Source organism: Aquarana catesbeiana, linkage group LG09 (genome assembly GCF_042186555.1).
Source record: "Aquarana catesbeiana isolate 2022-GZ linkage group LG09, ASM4218655v1, whole genome shotgun sequence".
Lineage (NCBI taxonomy): Eukaryota > Metazoa > Chordata > Amphibia > Anura > Ranidae > Aquarana > Aquarana catesbeiana.
In genome coordinates, this window is record NC_133332.1 from 180,982,190 (window position 1) to 181,009,497 (window position 27,308).

Sequence of the window (27,308 nt, forward strand, 5' to 3'; positions counted from 1 at the left end):
GACGTATCCTAAAAAGTAACTATACAGCATAGTGTTGCCGGGTTGGCTTAAAGGTTCAAGCACTGTGACTGACATTCATTGCAGAAAACCAATACATCCTGTGGCAGAGGATCGTACAGGTTTATCCCAAATAAGTCTGTGGCAGAGACTTTTGTTCGTGCTACGTACTGGCTGCTAGGCAAGTGAGAGAGGCCTGTCCAGGCGAGCAAAGAGTGTGTCCCACGAGGGGAGCGCATCCTATTGTAATATCCAAATTCTACCAGGACATTTGTCAAGAATCTTATAAGAAGATATTTGAGTTTCTTCTGCAGTTTCCCTTCTGCCTCTTTCCTGCTACTTCCTTAGTAAATCATTTAATAAAGCATTGAAAACGTATTCAAGTGTTGGTGCGTGTGTCGTCCAGAGGTAAACTCAACGGAACCTTAGACCCGGTGCCGGTAAAACAGAGGGAAGGAGAGTGAAGGTAACAAGCCCGCTTGAACCAGCAGCTCCACCAAGAGTTAGTGCTACATTTAGTAACTTTAGACAAACCTAATAAGCATGTTAATATGGCAGCCATATCTCTTTCAAACCACATGATGCCCTCTACATTCCAGGATGCTAATCAGTGGTCTAGCAGTCAGAGACTGTGAACAAGGTCCACTGGCACCCAAAGAGGAGCTGCCAAAATGCATACGCATGTACACTAGAGGGGCTGGCTCAGGGTCCTAAGACAGCAGAAGAGATGGTGGGAGGTGTTGAAGTGTTAAACCAGTGTGATTTAGTCAATCAGCATTTTAAAACAAATTGTTATTTTCATAAGCAAAATTAATTGTTCCATCTAGGGACTATATCATTTTTTAATTTAGAACAGTGCAATTTTTTTCACTGATGTGCCCCTTAAAAAAAAAAAAATGGACAAAATTTTAAAAAAGGAGAAGGTGAAGAATGTATTAAAACAAAAGCCTCATACAAACTACTAGTTTTTTTTTTTTTTTTTGTTCAACCCACGGGTTGAACAAAAAAAATGGCGGCTCAGGTCGGAAGCCCCTGTACTAACAATCCAATGTTACTACAGCGATCTCCCCTGCTGAGATATTGTGTTCTAACAAGGGAGACGGCCCCCCACCTGAACTCTCCTCAGGACTAACAATCCAATCTCCCTTGCTGAGGACATGGAAGAAGGGTGGATAGCACTTATCAAATCTCCATGTAGGTCTTATTCTCTAGAAAACCAAAGGGGAGCCCAAGAACTGTGAAAGATTCAGTGTGGGAGTGTCGTCAGAGTTCTGTGCATTGGAAGCGCTGTTAGCTCTCACAGTACAGAGTAGGTGGCTGTCAGTTACAGCCTAGCTCTGATGATTAGAGTGGGAGAGCTGCATTAATCAAATGTAATCTGCCAGCTCAGTACTGTTCAGTGTAAACGATCATGCAATGCAGAAGCATAAGAGGCTTCAGCCCCTAGCACAGCACCCAAGGCGGGAGCCTATCCTACCTCTGCCATAGCCCAGTCCTGCGTGTAGTTCTCAACACAACAGGGGGTGTCATTACAGCCCCAGTTTTGTCTGCATATGAGAAAGGCCAAACCTTGAGTGTCAGTCATAGATGATCGCTCTGTCATTCAATCCTCTGTACCTCTTATAATACCTTGTATTCTGTTTACAGAATACAAGGTATTATGTGAATTGACAAGGGGAGATCCTGTTGTTTACCCAGCCCTCCTCTTGCCCATTCACAGAGCAGCTTGTATTCTGTGAACAGAATTGAAGGCGTTCTGTGAATGGACAAGGAAAGAGGACAGGGACAGTGAATGACATGATTCCTTCACTGTATAAGCTCTCATATCCACAGAACCACTGTACTTGCTTTTTAAATTACACAGCAGCAATTGAGATTTGAGTATACCTGATTAAAGGTAACTTTGTTGTACAGACCACATATCAAAAAACTTTTCTGCCTGGAGTTGCACTTTACCCACTGCCTCCAACTCCTCACATATTACTATTGGCCAGCAAAATAGAGTTATAATAATAAGTATCCAATAGTCTTGTGTGGTAGGCAGGGCAGGCAAGATTCAAACTTACCTGGAAGTGTCAGAGTGTGCCAGTTTTCCAAATTCACATAACAGGAAAATGTTAACATTACACTCAACACAGGGTTATTTGGACTGAAACGGGAGGTGCTCAGCTCAGAACTCTGAATCAGGGATACCAAGGTCAAAATAATTTAACTTTTTTTTTCCTAACACCTCAAGAACCAAACATTTGGGTTCCCCTTTAAGAAAAATCATATTAGAACATACTCTTTTTAATATACTAGTTTGTGTTTGCTTATTAGGGTTAGGTCTATGCTTAGGCTGTGAATGAAAATGAATACTCTATTTGTACATACTGTGTATCATAAAAGCAATCATTTCAGCTACACAATTCCATATTTATTTCTTCTTCTTGTGAAAAATGGGACCTTGACAAATTCCGGTAAATCTATTTTTTCACATTGATACATTTTGCATGTACAGCAAAATGCAGCCTTTATATTTATATCTTCCATCAGGATCCAGCATATAGCTATAAAGTATAGTAAATAGTGATTTCCTGTACAAACTCCAGTATGCATTTATGTTTTGTAGACCAAACCTGGTTTGCTATGTATATCTTCCCTACTGGAAAATAACTCTGTAGCTCATGCAGATGAATCACTAGAAAGCTTGTAGAACGGTGTAATCCTTGAGTTTGACCCTTAAGATTTACTTCATGCAGGTTTAATATACATCCTCTTATTCTGACATACTTATTGCTGCTTTCCTTTTATCATCTCCACAGTCAATAACATAAATCTATAGAGTATCAGCCAGCCACAAATACTGCACATCTATTTACTTTTTCATCCACACCAGATGCTAACTTAGTGAAGCTATCTCAGCATTGTCTATGCCTATTCTTGCATTATACTGTGCTCTGTTCTCTTATGGTAGTGAACCACTACCTTTATTTTGATAAATAGTATTTACACATACGTGGGATTTTTTTCAGTTCATTAGTCCCTATATTTAGCAAGAGTGGTATGTGTTAGTATTAGTCTTAATTAGTCTTAGGGCTGCATTATTAATGGTAGCCAGCCTGAATTTTAGATTACAGTGTGTAAGAGCATCGGATTGATCAGACTATGGTGATAATAAAAGAATGTTTAAGACTTTCAGTCTTTATTTTGACCACACAATGGGGTCCATTCACTAAAGGATTGATATGATATGAAATGAAGGTTACATGACTTTTCTGAAATATTGAACGAGATAAAAAATAGTAAATTAATTAAAGTCAAATATTGAATGTGATGTAAACCCTGTACATGTTAAAAATGTGAAGTACAGTAAATACCTGAAAAAAAAAAAAAAAAATCACTAAAAAACATTTGGTGTAGGCAGTCGGTATTTTAGTAAAGCACAAAATAAGGCCCCTTACACACGGGGCAGGCACTGTTGTAAGTCGCCTGCTCAGCAGAGAATCTGTCCACCAATCCCTACTGAGTAGGCGGATGGCTGGTCTTTGTTCGCTATGCTGCTTATGCAGAGTGGACACAGACACAGCCTGCTCCCCTTTATGAGAGGTGGAATATAAACAGATCGCCTGTCAGTATACACCCAACTGCCATCTAATCCACTGGACAGATGGGATATGGATGTCCATCCGTCTGTTTATTAGCAGACAGGATCGGATCGATGTCGCCACTCCATAGAAGAAACTGGAGGGTCCGAAAAACTGACAGGCGGACCCGATTGGTCTGCCTGTGTGAAAGGGCGCTAACAATGAGGGGAACTCTGGCCAGTAAGTTAACCGTTTCAGCCCCGGAAGATTTGGCTGCTAAATGACCAGGCCATTTTTTGCGATTCGACACTGCGTCATTTTTAACTGACAATTGCGCGGCCGTGCGGTGCTCCATGCAAAAAAAAATTGACGTCCTTTTTTATTTCACAAATATAGCTTTCTTTTGGTGGTATTTGATCACCTCTGCGGTTTTTATTTTTTGTGCTATAAACAAAAAAGGAGCGACAATTTTGTCAAAAACACAATATTTTGTACTTTTTGCTATAATAAATATCCCCAATTTTTTTTTTAAAAAAAGCGAATTTTTTCTCAGTTGAGGCCGATATGTATTCTCCTACATATTTTTGGTAAAAAAAATTGCAATAAGCATATATTGATTGGTTTGCGCAAAAGTTATAGCGTCTACCAAATAGGGGATAGATTTATAGCATATTTTTTATAATGGCGGTAATCTGCGATTTTTATCAGGACTGCGACATTATGGCAGACACATCGGACACTTTTGACACATTTTTGGGACCATTGGCATTTATACAGCGATTAGTGCTATAAAAATGCACTGATTACTGTAAAAATGTCACTGGCAGGGAAGGGGTTAACACTAGGGGGCGATCAAGGGGTTAACTGTGTTCCCTGTGTATGTTTCTAACTGTAGGGGGAGGGGACTGACCTAGAAGAAATGATAGTTCAGAGTTCTTAGCTATTAGGAACTCACGATCTGTCACTTATCACAGAACAGAAGAGGGATTTGTGTGTTTACACACACACGTCCCTGTTCTGCCTCTCATGCCCGTGATCACTCGTGGCCGGCGGTCATCGTGACCATCGGCCATGAGCATCGGCACCCCCCGAGTGCAGTGTGCGTCTGCTATCCCGCTTAAAGGAACCGACGTATAGCTACAACGGCTTGCGGAATTGTGCCGACCTGCCACATTATAATGACAGCAGCTGGTTGGCAAGCGGTTAAAAATGTACAATGTATCAGAATCAAAAGCTCAGTAATGAAAATTAATTATAACTTTTCACCAGGGGGAGAACGTGAATGTAAGCATGCTAGAATGTTTTCCCAGTTTCACAATATTTCTGAGGGCATTCTTTTACAAAACTATCTTCTTCTGGTGCAGTGTTAGCATGTAAAATATATATATATATATATATATATATATATATATATATATATATATATATATATTTAAAAGCAACATTAGAAATAACGCAAGTTTTAAGTGCTAAATATTGCTAAACATAAATATTTAATATAGTTGTTAAAAAAAACACGTTTTTTAGGGTCTTCTTTTGAGATAAATACCACATTCATTATTTTAACTCAAAACATCACGCAGTATTTATCTCTTATTGCATTGACCCCAATGGAATTAAAGAATTTCTAAAGGCAGTTTTTTATTATTAAAATAATAAACATATTATACTGGCTCTAATCTCCTCTTCTGGAATTCCACACCGACGATCTTGGCTCTTCCTCTTCTGTGTCTGCCACCATAGCAAGGTGCTTGCTATGGAGAGGGGGGGGTTATTCAGGCTTACTCCCAAGCCAGGCTGTGTGTATCTATAGACAAACACAGTGTGGCTCTGCCCTGCCCCGCCACCCACTCTCTGCTGACAGGATTTGACTCACAGCAGCAGGAGAAGAGTGGGGAGAAGAGCTGCAGACAGGCACAGCTCAGTATCAATACAGGACACAGGTAGGGGTTTTGAGAGGGGGGGGTACAAAACATTTTTTTACCTTATTGCAGGGAATGCATTAAAGTGGTTGTAAGCCCTCTCCTATGCCCAGTGAAGTAAACAGCCTCAGATGATACACAGAGATTAAACAAATCTCCCTATATAGGTTTTACTTGTATGTCTGCTGTCTTTCCCTTTCTACACTCTTTGTAAAATGCAGATTGTGTTAGAAATCTTTCTTCCTGTTTAAGCAGTGGGTGTGGAGTCTGAGTTTACACTGTGTGAGAGCTGATTGGAGGACAGGTACACCCCCCCCCCCACTCCACATAGGCAGAGGAATGAAAGAACCTGCAGAGCTGCAGTCTGAATAGACAAGCTCTCTACTTATGTACCTTTAGCCTGGGTTTACACTGCTGCGATCTCAGAGATCACATGCGATTCAGGACCTACACGGCAGGTGCCGATCACATGCGATGTTTGTAAGATGCGAATTCAGCCATACAGTTGTATGGCTGAACTCACATTAGATTCGCACAGAAAATAGTGCAGGAACTTGTTTTTTCCTGCACTAGAATCGGATCGCATGGGTGAGAACATCCATGCAATCCGATTCCTGTGCGAATTCACAGTTCGCACTGCGATCTGTGAACTAAACTGGGGGTGTCATTAACTTTGTTAATGACACCTGCAGCGGTTCACAGTAGGCAGTGTGAACTACCTGCGGGAGAGGGGCAATGCGGGAACCGGTGCTGGAATCGCGCTGGTTCCCGCATTGCACTAGTGTGAACTCAGGGTTAAGCTCCCTCCCTGACACAAATTTTCAGCTGCGGTTATCTCGTGTGCAGGATAACTTGTCAAAAGTGACTCTGCTGATAACAGAGGAATGGAGCAGCAGAAAGACACAGTACTTAGAGCTTTGGGGAGAGACAAGTAAACACTACAGATATATGTGCTTAGGGAAAATTTTATGAATGGGGTTCACAACCATTTTAAAGGTAAAAATAGTTTTAGGTTTAGAAACACTTTACTTTTTTTAATCAGATTTTATTTATTTAATTTTTTTCCCAAAAAAAACAAGAAAAAAGGAATCCTTTCACAACCTACTAATTTCACAGCAACACAAAGACAGAAAGATATGCAAAATATACATAGCAAATTGCCACTCAATAATTTAGAACAAGGGAATTCCACATCACATAAACCAACTATCTGATGACAATAAGAAAAACTTGAATCACATATTGTGGGAGCTTTATTAAATATCCATCATATTATTAGAACTTTACATGCTACAAAAACAGGTCTCTGCACCACAGTGACCGTAAGATTTTCTAATCCTGTGGTGTCAACATAACTCAAAATACAGCTAAGTGAGGAGTTACTAATGGATGTATTATATACCTAATTTTAGAAAGCACATTGTCTCAGTATCCCACTAGCTTTGGGCATCTCCACAGTAGATGTACCAAATCACCTGGTTCTGCACCACATTTATTATATTTTGCAAAGGAACTAATTAATAAGAAAAGAAAATATTGCTTACTCAAGTGACGTTCATTTCACCTTAAATATCAGATTATGTTCATGGAAATTTAAAGCTGATCTCCAGCCACCCCATTAAGGTTATGGTATTTACTACTGCATTTTAAATCCAAAACTTTTAGAAAAGCTAAATTTACTCAGTTGCAGTGCATCAGCTAATCTTTTAGGCAATAACACATGCAGCACTTTTTTACTTTGCCAATTACAGGACTACCAGGGTCAGATTTTTACTTCCTGCATCCAACTTTTTTGTGCCATCCTCCCTTCCTATTTCAGTGGACTGATAAGATCAGATGTAATGCCCCATACACACATGCGGATTTTCTGACAAAAATGTTTGATGGGAGCTTGTTGTCGGAAATTCCGTGTGTAGGCTCTATCGGATATTTTCCATCGGAATTTCTATCACACAAAATTTGAGATCTGGATCTCAAATTTTCTGCGAACAAAATCCGTTGTCGTAAATTCCGATTGTGTGTACACAATTCCAATGCACAAAGTTCCACGCATGCTCGGAATCAAGCAGAAGAGCTGCACTGGCTATTGAACTTCATTTTTCTTGGCTCGTCGTACCACGTTCTTGATGTTCGGAATTTCCAACAAGATTTGTGTGACCGTGTGTATGCAAGGCAAGTTTGAGCCAACATGCGTTGGAAAAAAACATGGATTTTGTTGTTGGAATGTCCGATCGTGTGTACAGGGCATAATAGCCCACAAGGCACATCCAGGCTAAAGCCTTGTACACATGGTACAAAAATCAGAAGGGGATTGTCGTTTGACAGGCTGTTGTCCGAAGTTATTACCGTTAGTATGCTCCTTTCAACCATTTTTTCCAATTTTCAGCCAACAAATGTTGGATGACAGGCTAGCAAAATTTTTGTCAAATGTCAGCTCCACGTCAGATTTTCGGATAGTCAGTACACAAATCAATCATGCAAAAGTTGAAAGTACAAACACGCATGCTCGGAATCAATGCTTACCAAACACGAAATTAGCAGAAGGGGCCCAAAGGGTGGCACTCAAGAGCTGAAATTCCTTGTAGTACGTCACTACATTTATATTTGTGGCACAAAAATTTGTGTAACATTAGTATGCAAGACAAGATCCTGGCACACACCCTTTTGACAAAAATCAGACGCTCGTTTGTCTAACAATCGTACCGTGTGTACAAGGCTTAAGAGTGGAAAGGCTAAAGAAAATCTTTGTGTCATTACACATTAGTAGACAGTCACCCCATTCTGCTAGCAGGTTCAAGGACCCAAAGAGTGATGTGTAGGTACACAGTAGACTAACATTAAAGTGTATGTAAACCCTGACCTTGTAAAACAACCCATTCAGTTTAAAATAGAAATGAACGGTAAAACATTTGTGTATATATATAAAAAATATTATAAACACTTTTTTTTATAAGTGATCACATGCCTAAGGGGCTTAGAGAGCTGGGGGTGGAGAAACAGTAGCACACTGATCAATCCAGTAAACGGCTGTGCAGGGGGGACATGTCAGCACAAGTCTGATCATTAAAGGACAGAGAGGCAGAAAACTGACCATGCTGATATGGATGTGCTCTCGTGCCTAGCGTAGTCCATTTGAAATAGGAAAATAGGGGGACTGGCAGGGTATGTCACACAAAGGAAGCAATGCAAAGAGAACAGGATACTTTTTTAACACTAGTACATGGTACAACAGATACATATTAGAAACAGGAAATGTTGGAGTAACATATACTTTAATGTACTTCACCTCTGCAGAACTCTGTTCTGTGTGAGTTGCCTTATGAATAAAAGGGGCAAACAAAATAACAGCTGGTTGCTCTGTTCTATGAAACTATAACTAGGACACATTATAGGTTTGTAGGTACAGATACGTACAGCTACTGACAAATTGTGCCTAATATTCCTCCATTTCAGTTGTAAATGTTGTGCATTTCATATTGGGCACAAAAGATTCCCTTAATAAATCAGAGGTTAAAGTCAACCTGTACTTTGTCCACTTAAGTAATGCACAGGCCTGGTAACATAAAGTGCCTGCTCCTACCGCTAGCAAATTGCCCCACCTCCCTGATCTTTCAAAAAAGGTCAAGTCAATCACTGTTAACTAATAAAATGTTGGCCATGGAATTGGTAACTTTATCAGCTTAACACACAACCAAACTTGATGAAATGCTAGGTTTGGCCTTTAAAGTGGTAGTGAAGGCTGAACATTTTTTTACTTTCTATGCATGAAGATAAAAAAAACCTGTGTGCTGCTTCCCCCACAGCCCCTCCCTTATATTCACCAGAGCCCCCTCACTATCTAGCAATGTGCACTGGAGCCTCGGCTGTCCCAGGTCTCTCTCTCCTCCTGTCATGCAGCAGCCCACCCCCCCCGCCCTCATTTTACTTACCCGAGCCCCGTAATTCCTGCAACGGGAATGAGCACACCAGCTCTGGCCAGTGTCTCATGTCCTGATTGGATAGATTGATAGCAGCGCAGCCATTGGTTCCCGCTGCTGTCATTCAAGTCCAATGACATGGGCACCGGGGGGCAGGGCTAAGTCCTGCTGTCTGTGTCAATAGACGTAGCAGCAGGACTCAGAAGTGTGCCCGCATGGGTATCCCGAAGGAGAGCGCTTCTCCGGCAGGGCACTCGAGAAGAGGAGGAGCCACCAGCGCCGCTAAGGGACCCCAGAAGAGGAGGATTGGGGCCACTCAGTGCAAAACCAATTGCACAGAGGATGTAAGTATGATATGTTTGTTATAAAATTTTTTAAAAATGAGGGTTTAGTAACCCTTTAAGTATGACATGTTTGTTATTTAAAAAACAAAAAACAAACAAACCTTTAGAATCACTTTAAATGCTTACAAGTGCATTGCTAAATTAACAAATTTGGATCAACAAGCCACAAGTTAGAACAAACCAGAACACGCTGTTCTTTCTCATATAACCTTGCTCCTTTTGATTTGAAACAATAATAGAATGCTTTCTAGTTTGACTTCAGTTAGTTCAGCGCAGCTCACTTAATGGACATACAGTGCTGTAATAGAATTTAAAAATTCATGGGATGGGCAGAGCGAGATGGAAAAAGTTAGAACACAAGAAAAAAGAGGTCAACAAGTTTTCCAGTAAATTGGGGTTATATGGACAGTATTGTCCAGGTTCCTGTGTTCAATCTAGGATGATAAAAAAAGAAGAGCGCTTTGGTATAGTGAAATAAAATGGGGTCAGCTGCTGCTCTGTACGCAGTCTGCCTGCTGTAAAACAGCAATGCATTGTGCAGCCCTAAATACATGGCGATCTGTGACATACCAAGAGGTTTTCTATTGGCTATATATTTAATGGATTCAAAAGTTAGTGATGACATCACTGATTCTATTATAAGGTGTGTAATAAAAGGAAAGATTTTATTCTAAAAAGTCACAAACATGTTGATGAGGGGAGACAGGAGGAACCAGCATGGGCAAAATATAAGCAAATTAAGCTTAACCCCTTGTCGCCGCGTGTACGTAATTATGCGGCCCCACTGGACTGGGCTTTTTCCGTGGGACCAAATATTTGCGTACCTGACTATGTGCTGGTAGCGCGCCACAACTCCCTAATTTCCGGGTCACCTGATCACTGTGATAGCCTCTGATTGGCTATCGCAGTAATCAGTCACTGTGAAGCCCGCCCTCGTGTTTTTTCTAAATGGAGTAGAAAAAATACATCGTATCTCTCTCTGTCCTTGCAGAACTGTGTAAAAAAATGTTAAAAAATAATAATAACAGTGATCAAAAAATAAAAAGATACCTAGATCAAAGTTTGATCTAAGTCAGTATTTTTTTTAATTCATATCAGTGTCAGTCAGTGTTAGTGTGTTTTAGGTAGGATAAATAAAAGCAAAATACGCACTATTGTTTCTAGGCTGTACTTTGGGTACAAACAACAACTAACATACACATACAGGTATTTTGGATTGTTCTTTGGTGGAAAGTTATGGTAGTAGCAAGAAATATACAGCTACATTTTAAAAAACATGATTTTTTTTACCACTTTGGGACAGTTTTCCTATGATGATATTAAAAAAAAAAAAAAAAATCAGGAGATATCCATTACCCTTTACCACCAAAAGAAAGTCTGGATACACAAAGTAGTTGTGATGATATGTATTGTTTTACTAAAACATGTCAAAGTTGTAAAATTGTGCTTAGGCATTAAGATTTGTTTTGCCCCCTAGGTGCGAAGGGGGTTAAGCTTAATGGTTCCTCCCTGCTCATTGGATGGCTGATATTGTTGATTTATTTTCCAGTGACCAGGCTGTAGCTGTACTGACCTATGCTAATGATATATGAAGCTGCATTGCTGAACTAGTAAATATATGTAGCATCTTCCTGGCTGTGCAGTGCAATAGAGTGGAGTACACACCTCCCACACTCCAAAGACATGCTGTTAGGTTTATTGGCTTCTGTCCAAAAATTGGCCTTGGTGTATGGATGTGAGTTGGGGACCTAGGATTGCAGACCCCTTGGGGGTGGGGACCGGTGTGGGTGTGGTGGAGCGCTGTGTAGATTGATGGTGCTACATGGGTACCTTAAATATAGATATAAAAAAAATAATAAAATAGTGGATGGGCATCTTGATGGGACGCAGTGTGCGGGGATAGGGACAATTGTGGGTGCTCACTCAGGTTGAACTGGATGGACTGGTGTCTTTATTCAACCTTACTAACTATGTAACTATGTATAATACAGTTAGAAAATTACTCCAAGAAAACAGCTAAAATGCCATTATGTTTTTGCCTATTCATCCAGTCCTTAGATATACACAACCCTGCCACAGAGCACCACCCCGTCTGATAGGACAGAAGACCTGTTTTTTTCTCTGCTGCATTAACATGTACTGGACTTGTCCTGCCCTAGCCTGTGACTAGACAGTTAAAGAAAGAACAGCACACTTATTAGCTGATCTCACCCTCCTCTCCTCTCATCAGCCCACAAGCACTGCTCCACATCTGTCTGGCTCCTTGTGCTGCTCTGATTTCTCCCAGTCTGAGCTTTTCTGCATTCATTTGTGTCTTTATATCTGATTGGAGTTTAACTTTAAAACTGTATTGCATTGAAGACTGCAGAAGGGATTACACAAATCCTGTTGCCGAGTTTAATATTGTACAAGTACATTTAAAAACGATATATTATACTAGGAATTCATGATTAATTTGGTTTAAATTTTGAGTGGTTTGCTTAAAATATGTTTTAATAATATTTAAGTAGCTTTTCTACTGTCTGGTGGCACAGGCTTATCATATTAACATATTGTTTTTAATTTTTGCCTGACTTTGATTTGTCTGTAATCTTGTGGTACAGGTTCCTTAATTGCTTATAACCTCCCCTCCCCCCTCTTTTCTCCCTTTCCTTCCCTTCCTTCCCTTCCCTTCTGGTGCTTTAAATATTGGTTGTTAATCTCCATTGGCAATACCATCATTGCCACACTTGGCTGTTATAATACAGACTACGATTACCCCCCTTCCTTAATTCCTATGAATATGAGATTCCACTGTTATTGTGTTGTTTGAGTCTTGGTACTCATTTTTATGTATATTTTTTTGTACTTTTGTACCTGCGTGTATACCTTGCAAAAATAATAAAACTTTACTCTGGTAAAAAAACAAAAAACAAAAAAAAAACATATTGTAATGAATTACGTCTGGCTACTGGCAAACAAAGTTTGATATACCCTAACCTAAACACTTATGCCCCGTACACACGGTCGGATTTTACGATGGAAAATGTGTGATAGGACCTTGTTGTCGGAAATTCCGACCGTGTGTAGGCTCCATCACACATTTTCCATCGGAATTTCCGACACACAAAGTTTGAGAGCTTGCTATAAAATTTTCCGACAACAAAATCCGTTGTCGGAAATTCCGATCGTGTGTACACAAATCCGACGCACAAAGTGCCACGCATGCTCAGAAAAAATTAAGAGATGAAAGCTATTGGCTACTGCCCCGTTTATAGTCCCGACGTATGTGTTTTACGTCACCGCGTTTAGAACGATCAGATTTTCCGACAACTTTGTGTGACCGTGTGTATGCAAGACAAGTTTGAGCCAACATCCGTCGGAAAAAATCCATGGATTTTGTTGTCAGAATGTCCGATCAATGTCCGACCGTGTGTACAGGGCATTAGAATATCATGAAATGATGCAGCACCAATAAAAATGTACAAAAATAAATGATTAAGTAAACAGCGTTCAATACCAAAACGTGAAGTCTCTCTTAAATCAAAGTCCATATACACTACATTACCAAATGTATTGGGACGCCTGCCTTTACACGCACATGAACTTTAATGGCATCCCAATCCCAGTGCAGGCCAGTCAAGTTCCTCCACCCCAAACTCGCTCATCCATGTCTTTATAGACCTTGCTTTGTGCACTGGTCCAAATCATTTGGCGGAGGGGGGATTATAGTGTGAGGTTGTTTTTCAGGGGTTGGGCTTGACCCCTTAGTTCCAGTGAAAGGAACTCTTAGGGCATTAGCATACCAAGACATTTTGAACTTCATGCTCCCAACTTTGTGGGAACAGTTTGGGGATGGTCCCTTTTTGTTCCAAAATGACTGCGCACCAGTGCACAAAGCAAGGTCTATAAAGACATGGATGAGCGAGTTTGGGGTGGAGGAACTTGACTGGCCTGCACAGAGTCCTGACCTAAACCCGATAGAACACCTTTGGGATGAATTTGAGTGGAGACTGTGAGCCAGGCCTTCTCGTCCACATCGGTGCCTGACCTCACAAATGCGCTTCTGGAAGAATGGTCAAACATTCCCATAGACACACTCCCATAGACACACAGATAGATCCAACAGGAAGCCAGTGATAGTGTAATAGTTTAAATACAAGTTTAATGTAGAACAGAACCAGTCATCCAGTTTAAACATTGTGACAACAGCATGATGTCAGCACTTAGACTATGTCCAACTAGTTTTGTCAAAATGGACATTCTCAAGGGGTCCTCTAGGGTCATCAGCCATCTTTTTGTAGTCCACTTTACCCTACCTGCAGGAGGCGACAGGCTTCTCCGTCATGTTGCCATATGGCTGAATCTCTACAGAAATATCCCAAATCTATTCAAATCAGATAATAAAATGCCAGTAGGTCTGGCATAATTACTCACAATCCAGCATTGATAACCATGATAAAGAAAAAACGCCCATGCATATCAAAGGTCAACATGTATATGCAAATAAAATTATCTGATGTCACTAATATTCCTAAGTGGATGAGCAGCCTTCAGGTAAGTAGATTATACCACATGCATAATGATCCAAAGTCATCGAACATACAGTATAATATCCATCAAGTCAAAACATATAATATTATAAAATGACATGACAAATGATATGACAAAAAAATGTACAATAGAACACATGGTGGCCATGTTAACGCACAACTATGTATACATGTAAAAGCATGGCAACACCATATGTAAACTGAACATATTCAAATTATTATGCAAATAACTTAATGCATAATAAACAATTACAACATCAAGTACTATACACATAATTTTCCCTGATCAAAGGATGGGCTTACATGTAAACACATGATAGTACCGAAAAACCTCAAAAGATATATTTAAAAGAAAAAAAAAAAAACAAACTCCATGTCGTACCAAATGGTTCTCTGATAACAGGATAAGGATAGAGAAAAAAAAAAGGTAAACGCATGGTAGTACCCTAAGGGTTTAAAGATTATGTTTGGAAGGGAATAACATGCCTAATGATGCTTTACAGAAGAAATACCCAAACTGGTAACAAGATGCAGAGCATCTAGAATTCTAGGCCTATTCCTTCTGTATTCAGAGTAGCACTCTGTGTTGTCAGTTTTATTTACTGAGTGTGGATAAACAAGCTACTGAAGGGAAGACATGACCACGGTAGGGCAAATCCCTTTAAGTAATCACACAGGGCAAATGCCAGACAAAGTACTTAGTGCTGGATGTACTCTTTCCAAGGTTTTGTCAAGGGATGTGTAATTCATCCATCAATGTAAAGATAGTAGCTAAAAGAGTTAATAGCTTTAAATGTACTCTTTATGACTACTTTTCTTTATACTGCTTTACAGGTGGTGCAAGAAGAAATTCCCATTCCATCTAGTTTTGTTAAACTTAGCTATCTGAGCAGTCGGACCCTTGGTTATAAGAGTCTCATACATATTATCCTCACCCACGCAACTATTCCTATTGGTCTAAGCAAAGTGCATCTGACTGTGGCGGTGGAAGGACGACTTGTACAGAAATGGTTTCCTGCTGCTATCAACCTGTTTCATACCTTTGCCTGGAACAAGACGGATATTTATGGACAGAAAGTATCAGGTTTAGCTGAAGCTCTAGGTAAAGATTCTTAAATGTCTTATGCTATTTTATTGCATTATTATATTTCTAGAATGTTTAATTTTCTAATATTTTGAACTTTGAGACAGGAATGAAATTCTTGTTTTAAAAGCTCAATCCCATGCAGAGCATTTTTGACAGCCCATTCATTTCAATGGGCTGCCAAACACACAAGAATGTATAAGAGGTACGGCAGGCATGAGACTTCCTAGATGTGTTTGTGGTGTGAATAACAATTTATGGCTCCCACATGCGTCTAACATGGGCAGCGTGACCTTGTGTGGTGTGGAATACCTGCATTGAAAAGGTGCGTTTCCAGCACTGCAATTGGTATGAATGGGCCCTAAAGGTGGATTTAAAAAATTAGGCATCTTGTAACTGAATTTGAAATAAAAATTTTGGGTTTAATTAATAGTCTGCTAAATATGCTGATTTAGGCCCCTTTCACACTGGGGCGGTTCGCAGGCACTATTGCGCTAAAAATAGCGTCTGCAAACCGACCTAAAACTGTCGCTGCTGTGTCTCCAGTGTGAAAGCCCCGAGGGCTTTTACACTGGAGCGGTGCGCTGGCAGGAGGGAAAAAGAATTCCTGCAAACAGCATCTATGAAGCGGTGAAGGAGCGGTGTATACACCACTCCTTCACTGCTCCTGCCCATTGAAATCAATGAGGCAGCACGGCTATACCGCCGGCATAGCTTTGTGGGCGGTTTTAACCCTTTTTTGGCCGCTAGCGGGGGTTAAAACCGCCCCGCTAGCAGCCAAATACCGCCGCTAAAATGACGGTAAAGCGGCGCTGAACACCCCCACCACCCCAGTGTGAAAGGGGCCCAACAGAGCTGAAATTGAAACACTGTTAAAAGGGTCATAGAAGTGACTCATCGTAATCCTTTTCTCTTCTCTCTCTCTTACTCACTCCTGTGTAACTTAAAATAGAACTTTAGGCAAAACATTTCTTTCATTTTGGATACAGTAAAGGAGGGTTATAACCTCTGTAAGGTTTATTTTTGCCCTCTTTGTCCCAATGGGGAGATTTACCTTCACTTCCTGTAACATAACCAAAACAGGAAGTGCAAGTCCCTGCATCTCTGGTCCCAGCTCACCAAAACTAGTGTCCCCATTGAAAGATTTCCCACTTTTCTGGGGACAACTCAAAATTTGGGATTTTCTTTTATTTTCACTTTCAATGATAATGGTAAATATGGCAAATATAAAAATAGAGAAAACTGCCAGGTGTTCTAATCCATCTCTTCTCTATCAAAAAAAAATTGCCTTTAGCTATACTTTAGGTGCTAATATTCCACCGATCTATAATAGTACCCAGAAAATAGACTACAAGTAACTTGAGGATTATTAAGGTGAATATATTATTGAAGGGTAAGCAAATGCATAGAACACAATACAAAATATGTTATATTAACTGATACACAGGTTAGCCTCATCTATGGGCATTAACTTATGCCGTATAAGGCTAAACCCCATTACACTATCATACTATGACTATATTTTACATCCACACAGTATTTGTAAGAATAGCATCAAATGTGAAAGCATAAATGGCATAAAGAATCCTCACTAATAGATACTGAAACAAATGTCATTTGGTACACTCTGCACATACAGCCCTGTGTGTGGGTGTATTCATTCCTAACAAAGGGGTATCCATGGTAATGTCTAACGTTCCTGATAACTAATGCTCTGTACACACGGGCGGACTTTTCGGCAACAATGGTCCGACAGTCTTTCTGACGGACTTCCGATGGACTTTCGCACGATTGGACACCAAAGTCCAACGGATTTGTACGTGATGTCGTACGACCGGACTAAAATAAGGAAGTTCATAGCCAGTAGCCAATAGTTGCCCTAGCCCTTCGTCCGTCAGACTAGCATACAGATGAGCAGATTTTTCAGTAGGAACTGGGTCCGGCGGAGTTCCGATGTAAAGATTTGAAACATGTTCCAAATCTAAAGTCCGTCAGATTTTCGACAGAAACAGTCCTCTGAAGGTCCGATGAAGCCCACACACAGTCTGGGAAAACATTCTGTGAACAGGTGATTTTGGGCCTGTAGTTCTGCAGCCATTAGCCTCTATTCACTTGTATTGAGCAGCGCCTCTTTAAGGACTACATATCCCATTATCCTTAGCAGTTGTTCCACACCTGCACCTGATCAGATCCAATTCACAGTTGCCAGAAGGGGGGAGGGAGCAGGAGCATGGGGGAGAGTTTCACACACATCCATTCTTATCCTCTATACAGTGACAGGAGGGGAAACAAGCAGGCTGGGACACACAGCCGAGCACTCTTATATGGTGCACCAACAGGGGGGGGGGGCAAGTGGGGAATTCTCAGAAGCACTCAGTCCCCTACACATCAATGAGGAAGAGGAGGAGAGTGGGTACACTACCACTCAGCCCTCTCTTTCTCACAGCCAGCAGCAGAGTGGCTGGGGGGCAAGCAGGGACTTCAATAGCCAGTAGGCATCTGGCTACACATTTTTTTTTTTCATTCAACCAGTGGGTTCAATGAAAAAATGTGCTGAATTCCCCATTCACACATTCTATGTGGATGGGGGACTCATTCCCGGTGTGCTATTGTGCTCTCACAGCAGGGAGCCTAATGGGATCCAAATGATCAGTGTTGCCAGAGGCACTGATCGTTTGGAAAAAACCCGACAGGGTGGTTTTACAGAAGTCAATTGATAGATTGACTTCTGTACAACCAGGGTGCCCATACACGGATTGAAATTTCGATGGTCCCTGCTGAACTGGCCGAATTTCAAGCCATGCATGGCCGGCTTAGGTCGCATTACATCACATAAAGAAAGAACCTGAAAGTAAACAGCTTTTACTATGCTCTCTATTTAAAACATGCATACATTTATGTAAATTCAGTGGTATGGATGAACCCTGTGTTAAATAATTACTTGTATTAAAAGATTACATTTACAAAGTAAAAAGAGATGTAAGATATTAGTTTAAATTCTGTTTCTTTTCAAATAAACCGGTAAAGAAAGTTGCATGCTGTGGGGTTGTCATTTGGATCCCTAGAATATGTATGTCATTTTTTTTAATCTGGAAAATATGAACTTCTTTCTTGCATGATTATTCCCTAAAAATGACTCACTAGTTGAACCAGGATTTGGATGAAAGCCCTGGAGCTGGCACATTGTACAACAAGTCATCAGTGCCAACTCCTACATTTCTATACTCATAGCTAAAGACATAAAAACTGATAAAGGATGCATAAACTGAATTCTTATATTTCTCCCACTGGAAGAGCAACAAAACCATCTAACCCAAGTTCAAACCTCCACCCCATCATTTCTGAAGACAAGCCGGGAGGTCTTAGTATTTATGCTGAATTCTTCAAAGTGTATAATACATTACAAATCCAGCTGTGAGAGTGTGAATGTGTCAGAATCATGAATTTAGGAATTCAGGAACAGAGATTTTGCCATTGGAGCAACTGTCAGGATCTTTAAAATGAAATGATTCTCTTTTTAACCATCTTTTTGGATACATGTGTCAAAGGATATGCGTGTATGTTGGCACATGGGAGGTGCCATGCATGCAGACACACATGCACAGGCTACAGCATTAAAAAATGTACTAGTAGATGTGTCTTTCTATGGATTGTATGCTCTAATGCACAGTGTCAATATTGTGGGATTTATATAACTGCTGCTAACATTTTTAAATGTGCATAACATGTAGGAAGAAAACTACATAAAGCAAGCACACCAATTATATGAAAATGTTAAAAAATCCTATTTTGCAAAAAAGCTAAAAAGAACTGTATCCTAGGAAGGATGATGATGGGACGGGGACGGGGGGGACTTACTGTCCTGCAAATGTACAGAAGTTCACAAGTAAGCCAGTGTATAGGATTCCAAATGATAGTGTTTGGAATGAAGAGGTGAAGCTGGTCAGTAATTTAATTCCCTGCATTGTTGGTTTTTCCTGACACTTTATATACAGAACACTGGCCCCTATTTAGGCATACTTTATTTTATTAGATATGATCTTAAAGTGTATGTAAACCCTCTCCTATTCCCAGTGAAGTGAACATCCTCAGAAACACAGGGATGAAACAAATCTGCCTACATAAGTTTTATTTGTATATCTGCTGTCTTTGCCTTTATATACTTTTTAGAATATAAACATTGTGTTAGATTTTTTTTTTTCTTCCTGTTTCAGCTGTGGAAGTGGAGTCTTGGCATACACTGTGTGACACCTGATTAGAGGAAAGGCACACACCTCCACATAGGCAGAGGCGCGAAGATACTTGCAGAGCTGTGCTGTGAATAGACAAGCTCTCTGCTAATCTATTTATAGCACCCACACTGACACAAATTTCCAGCTGCTTTTATCTCCTGTGTCGGAGAACTTGTCAGAAGTTTTTGAAAACAGAAGAATGAAGCAGCATAAAGACATGACACTTAGGACTTTGGAGAGCGATAAGTAAACACTACAGATATATGTGCCCAGGTCAAATTTCAAGAATCGGGTATACATCCACTTTAAAATGGATGAAAACCCTCTCCTATACCCAGTGAAGTGAACAGCCTCAGCTGATACACAGGGATGAAGCAAATCTCCCTACATAAGTTGTACATGCATATCTGCTGCCTTCATCTGTATATATCCTTTAGAAAGTGCACTTTGTGTTAGGAGATTCTCTCTTCCTGGTTGGCACTGCATTGAAGCCTGGGCATATAGCCAAGACAGCTGATTGGAGGAAAGGCACACACCCCCTCTCGTCATTGGCAAAGGAAGAAAGGAATGTGCATACTCTGCTCTGAGCTGACTGCTAATCTATTTATAGCAACCTCCCCCGACACAGACTTTAGGCTCCCGTCTTGGAGAACATATCAAAAGTTATCAGGCTGATAACAGAAGAACAGAGCAGGAGACAGCTATGGGACATAGTGCTTTGGAGAGAGATATCAAAACACTACAGATATGTGCCCAGCTCAAATTTCATGAATTAGGTTTACATCCACTTTAAGGTTCACAATAAATCCCTGGTATTTCCAAAGTTCGCAAATCATGATCTTTTGGCCAAAAAGTTTGCAGGTTCATCACCAGAAATAAGGATCAAACTACAATGCAGCGCATAGCATTTTCCCTGGTTAGCTGAGTCACAAGAGCCAATTATTTTTAGGAATGTATAACCTATCCCCCTTTCTATACAAGGGTGGACTGACAGTCCAATGTAGGGAGAGCTACTTTTTTTAAATTATTATTCATTTTATGCTGTAGGGCTTATTAGCCCTACAAATGGCCATAAATGAATAATAAGATTCACTTCTTGAGACCAGTAAGGTTCACAGCAAAGTTTTCAGGATCGATGATAATATTGTCACAGTTGAAACTATTGGGTGCCAAAAACATAGGTCTCTGGAGGTCCTGAAACCAAATTTTGCTGTAGGACCCCATGATGTACAGTTACACCCTTGAGTGTACTAATGATTTATGCTTGTGCTTGTTCATTTGCTTTGGTAAATCCGCCTTTATAAGTTGACTGACTTGAAAACAGTTCACTCCCTGTGTTGCTGATATTTCAACAGTTAAAGTGGTTGCAAAGGCAAAAGGTTTTTTTATCTTAATGCATTCTATGCATTAAGATAAAAAACCTTCTGTGTGCACCAACCCCCCCAATACTTACCTGGGCCCCCTCTCTATCCAGCGATGTCCACAAGTGCCTCGGCCATCTGGGACTCTCCCTCCTGATTGGCCGAGACACAGCAGGGGAAGCCAATCAAACTCAGCCAATCAAGAGATACAGGGGCGGGGCCAAAACACAGCTCCATGTCTGAATGGATACACTGAGCTACAGCACACCTGGGGTGACCCCACAGCAATGAGGAGCCAGGAGCTCCAGCCATGGACCTGAGAAGAGGAGGATCTGGGCTGCACTGTGCAAAACCACTGCACATAGCAGGTAAGTATGACATGTTTGTTACTTTAATAGAAATAAATAGAGGCTTTACAATCATTTTAAAGTGGTTGTAAACCTTAAAACAAAGCACATCCTTATATAGTGTGTGCTTGTCTCAATCCAGAGCACTAAGTGTAATTTCTGTCTGCTGCTTTCTTCCTCTGCTATCAGCATGAGTCACTTATGACAAGTTTTCCTGGCACCAAGAAAAAAAATATGACAGGCGAGAGATCTCCAGCTGATTGAAAGCCTCATCTCTGTTCTTGTGTGCTATGCGAAGGGGGGTGCGTCTCTTCCCTCCAATCAGATCTCACTGAGCTCTGCAGAGTATAATTTCAGCTCTCTGCCCCCTTGTGGAGAAGAGAAGACTTCAAATAAACTGGTACAACGTATGTAGGAGGATTTGTTTCATCTCTGTGTATCACCTGAGGTTAGTCACTTCACTGCGTAGACGTAAGGGTTTACAACAACTTTGAAGGGGTTGTAAACCCTCAAGGTTTTTCTCCCTAATGCATTCTATGCATTAAGGTGAAAAACCTCCTGTGATGCAGCTGCCCCCTAGAGCCCCCCTTTTACTTAACTGAACCCGGTCTTACCAGCGATGGGGACAAGCACGTGTCCTGATTGGATAGATTGATAGTAGCACAGCCATTGGCTCCCGCTGCTGTCAAATCCAATGAAGCAGGAGCCGTAGTCAGAGCCGAGTCCTGCTGTCTGTTTCAATAGACACAGCAGCAGGACACGGGACTGTGCCTGCACGAGTGCCCTGAGGGAGAGCCACTCTCCAACGTTGAGGGACCCCAGAAGAGGTGAATCGAGGCCACTCTGTGCTAAACGAACTGCACAGAGGAGGTAAGTATGACATGTTTGTTTTTTTTTTTTGTTTTTTTAAAACTAACCTTTATATATCCTTTAAGATGGGAGGCACAGTGATTGCAAATCAAGTGTTTGCTCACTCCAGGGGCTAATTACAAATATTGTATCTAATACAATGTTAAACATATGGAAGGGCAAGACTGTAAAATTTGAGCCATATCAAAAATTACGCAAAATGCAATAATGATTATAAATAGTTTTTTTACTGAAAAAACATTACATTGCAGAATAATAGCCAAGCGAGAACAGGTCCTAAATAATAACTAAAAAAAAATCACACTACTTGAGTTTTATTATAACCCACATAAAATGAAAAATGATAAAGGCAGGCTTGCTGGCACTGAATGCTACAACACTTGTCTTTTAGCAGTCGTGTGAGGAAATCTGACCGTGATTGGGAGGCATGCTTCTATTTCTGGAAGGCCTTGCGCTTCACATGACCCCCAGCCCTCTATCAGTTTCCTTTATTTACAATTCTGTTCCTTTAGAATCTTCCTCCTGACATGAAGGCTGTTACACAGCTATTTATAAGAGACAGCTAACCAGGAATATTCGTCATTATACTTGCACTTTGTCATATGTAAAATCTGGACCTGGCAGATTTATTGCCCACCTTAATTACAAATTCGTTTAATCATTTATCCTATTTTAAGTTTCTGTAATGAGCAACTTCTGAAGGTAGAATATGTTTAGTTAAAGCATAGCTATCTTCTAATATATTCATGAAGACTTCTGTTTAAGAATAATTTTAGCTTTAATTATATTACTTGTCAACATGATGCGCAATTCAGAAAGGAATGGCTGCTTGATCTGTATATTTTTATTAAGTATGTTATGTCTACAGAATTATCAGACTGATTAACTTGCATGGTTTACTGAAAACTCAAAGGAAGTGAGTGAAATATAGGGATGCATTTGCTGCCATCTTAGTAAGAAAACTAGTTGTCTTGTCTCTGGTTTCAGCGTTTTCCATATCTCTGGGTTTTATTTACTAAAGAGGTAGGGACTATTTGCTGTGAATACGCTAAAACTACGTAACTGTGTTTAGTTCAATTATCCAATTAGATGCTAGAAAATCCTCCTTTTTTTTATTCCTCTTGTAAATGATTGAGTAATCGTCTTTACTTTGTGACGTATTAACTTTCCTAAAATAAACAGCCTTTACTCTACATATATTGCTCTCAAATATATGATAATTATTTGGCATAATTAAAAAGCACACACACACACTAACTAATGGGCCATAGATATATATATATATATCTGTGCTAGGCAAAAACAGTGTTTATATACCAAATACTAAATAGTGTAAATAGTGCATCTATTTGACACAACTGTGCTCTCAATGCTGTTTAATATTTGGTATACACATAGATACACTATTGAGTGTTTAATATTTGGTACATAATCATTGTTTTTTACCTAGCGCAGCTATATATGTTCAATATTCATATTTTATAGCACAGAAGTGTGAGCTGCAGCTTTGAACAACTACTTTTATTTATTGAATTATTATTATTTTTTTATTTAACTTGGGCTAAATACATATTTTCTTTGAGTGGCGCAGTTTTTTGAACCACTTACATACTGGGCACTTTCACCCCCTTCCTACATAGGCCAATTTTCAATGCTGTCACACTTTGAATGACAATTGCGCAGTCGTGCAACACTGTTCTCATATTAAGTTTTTATCAATTTTTTCATACAAATAGAGCTTTATTTTGGTGGTATTTAATCACCACTGGGTTTTTCATTTTTTGTTAAGCAAATGAAAAAAGACCAATAAAAAATGTTTTTCTTAGTTTCTGTTACAAAAGTTTGCAAACAAGTAATTTTTCTCCTTCACTGATGTGCGCTAATGAGATTGCACTATGGGCACTGATGGGCGCTGTAGGCTGCACTTATAGGCATTGATGAGGCAGCATTAATGAGGTGGCACTGATGGGCACTGATGAGGAGGCACTCATGGGCACTAATGAGGAGGCACTGATGAAGTGGCACTGATGGGCACTAATAGGTGACAGTGATAAGTGGCACTGATGGGCACTGATAGGCAGCACTAATGGGCACTGATAGGCAGCACTTATGAGGAAGCATTGATAGGTGACACTGATGGGCACTGATTGGCAGCACTAATTGGCACTATTGGGGCTGCACTGATAATCAGGACATTGATGATAGATGTCCCCTTACACACTTGCCGGTTTACGACTCTCCTCTCCTCTCCTCGCACTGTGACAGCGCGTGCAGAGAGGAATGCCGATAACCGGCTAGTGTGTTTACATTGTGATCAGCTGTAATTAGACACAGCTGATCACATGGTAAAGGGCCACTGTGAGTGGTCCTTTACCCGGATAGCTATATCGCGGTTGGCAAGTGGTTAAGATTTGATGCTATTTTAAAAAATGCATGGCTTTTTACCTAGTGAAAATGCAATTCTATGTGAATTAACCAACTGTTTTGAGAATGGGGCAAAATCACATGTTCTTGGGGTGTTTTCTCATCTGACCGATAGTTCTTAGGCTATTGGTTTAATTTTTTTTCTTCTGTAGTTAAATAATAGTTCAAAGATGATATCTTCCTTGAATTCTCTCTATGTTTACATTGAGATGAGGGTACAGGAAGTATGAACTAGTTAAACCATACAGTACAATGCTTTCTCATTTGCAACTGTATGATTAAGAATTAAACATATATATACACACACACACATACACACATTGGTAGAATACCTTTCTTGGTGTACAGTACAGGACACATTCCCCTTTGTCTTGGCATCTTCCTCTGTTTGCTTGCTAAAAAGTGTAGAATTGTTAGGGGTGAGAGGGGTTTTATGGGCTGTCCTGACAATATTGTTTGCCAGTGCCCTCATCTGAAGGTGGCAGGCTCATAATCCCATGGTCAAGACTTGAAGGAACACGTGTCTAGTATTGAACTCCAAGTAAAGGATTTTACAGTGAAGTAAAAATCCTTATTTACAGTACATACCATGCATTCTCTCTAGCTGGTCTATAAGCCCATACATTACTTCTATTAGAATAAGCTAGATGAAAGGCATGCTGGACCTTGACAGCTGCTATGAAAATAATTTTACTGGGCAATACAACTTGCATAACTGTCTGGTGGACAAAGTCTTGGACACAGTGTATGATTGGAAAAGCACAGAAGGCGCCTGTCCTCTTTAGATTAATGCTTAATCGCTATTCTTCTACACCACAAAATGAATTGATGGGTTATGAAATCTGAAAATGAACGGTATTCAAGTTATTAATAGAGGATTTGGAAAAAAGCCATGGACAGAATCAATGACTTTTTTTTCAAGTTAATTCAATTTGGCTGCCTTTTCTGCTAGAGAAGAGTCAGGCTTCATTTTGAGACTGTTTTCTGCCACCTCCTGAGTATTCCAACAAAATGTTTATGGCTCATATCAGTGTGAAAAGCTTTAAAAGCTTTTCTTAATACAACTACTTTTACAGGCTAATGCAGTAAAGCAGTGAGAGAGCAAAGCTGAAGTACAAAGTGCAGTAACCGATAGCAACTAGATTTCTTTGTATTGAAATCAAATCAGGGAAATGGCAAATGATGACTGGCTACTGTGGATTATTGCAGTTTATTTTTTGCCTTATTAAATGAGTCTGTGAAAGTTCATAAATGAATGATGTACACAGGTGGACACATTGAAAATAAACCATAAATATAGTGAATCTCTTCTATATTAATTGCATTTGATTTTCATCTTTAGGGGCCCTTTCACCTTTGATCAGTTTTTAATGCACTTTTGGTGTAGCGGAACAAAAATTCATGAAAAAATGTATTTCTTTAAAACCTATGTACATCTTTGCACCAATGCATTGCAAGTATGGTGCATACCATGTTTTTAAGTGCATCTGTTTGAAAGGGCCCTAATAATAATAAAATCGAATAAACAATAAAATCCTACAATATTAGGATAAAGTAACATTATCAAGCACATTAACATAAACAATTTCCTGCGGGTAGCTTCAGCATTTATTAAGAACAGCGTTTTATTAGGTATGTAGCAATAAGAGCCTGAAAGAGTAAAGTCTAGTCTGTCTGCACCAATTTTCCATAAATCCCTATTAGTCACTAGGGATGAGCTGAACACCCTCCTGTTCGGTCCGCAGCAGAACTTGCAAACAGGCAAAAAATTTGGCAGAACACACGAACACCGTTAAAGTCTATGGGACACAAACATGAATAATCAAAAGTGCTAATTTTAAAGGCTTATATGCAAGTTATTGCCAAAAGTGTTTGGGGACCCGGGTCCTGCCCCAGGGGACGTATCAAAAAACGGCCGTTTTTTCGGGAGCAGTGATTTTTTTTAATGCTTAAAGTGAAACAATAAAAATGAAATATTCCTTTAAATTTCATGCCTGGGGGTGTCTATAGTATGCCTGTAAAGTGGCGCATTTTTCCCGTGTTTAGAACAGTACCACAGCAAAATGGCATTTCTAAAGGAAAAATTGTCATTTAAAACTGATTGTGGTTGTAATGAATTGACGGGTCTCGGCAATATAGTTAAAACTCATTGAAAGAAAGAGCATGGGAACCCCCCCAGTCCATTTTTACCAGGCCCTTTTGGTCTGGTATGAATATTAAGGGGAACCCTGAACCAAAACTTAAAAAAAAAATAGTGTGGTGGTCCCCCTAAAATCCATACCAGGCCCGTCGGGTCTGATATGGAAATTAAGGGGAAGACTGCACCAAATTTAATTAGAAAATGGCGTAGGGGTCCCCCCCAAAATCCATACCAGGCCCTTTAGGTCTGATATCGGAATCTGGAAGCCCCCTTTAACAAGGGGACCCCCAGATCCCGGCCTCCCCCTGTGTGAAATGGTAATGGGGTACAAGTACCCCATTACCATTTCACAAAAAAGTGTCAGAATGGTAAAAAAAACAAGACACAGCTTGGGACATGTCCATTCATCTTATCACGCTGCCCGACGGACCAAAAAAGAAAAAAAAGCCGCGACCGGACCGCCTCCATGGGAGGCTTCCGCTGAGTGATGCATCTTCGCTGTGACAGCTCTTATATAACTGAGGGCGGGGCCACCTGATAATGTAACCAGGTGACCCCGTCCCCTCTGACGC

The 27,308-nt window shown here is 40.2% G+C and overlaps 1 protein-coding gene across 9 annotated transcripts in view; it reads left to right on the forward strand.

The window, feature by feature from the left end:
* The window catches only part of TENM1 (teneurin transmembrane protein 1), a 1,380,190-nt gene that overhangs the window by 1,017,291 nt on the left and 335,591 nt on the right, over positions 1-27,308 (forward strand). For all 9 annotated transcript variants that reach the window (XM_073599409.1, XM_073599407.1, XM_073599406.1 and 6 more), the window contains one exon: positions 15,113-15,380. In XM_073599409.1, coding sequence (XP_073455510.1) covers positions 15,113-15,380 — 268 coding nt within the window. The remainder of the gene's footprint in view (positions 1-15,112; positions 15,381-27,308) is intronic.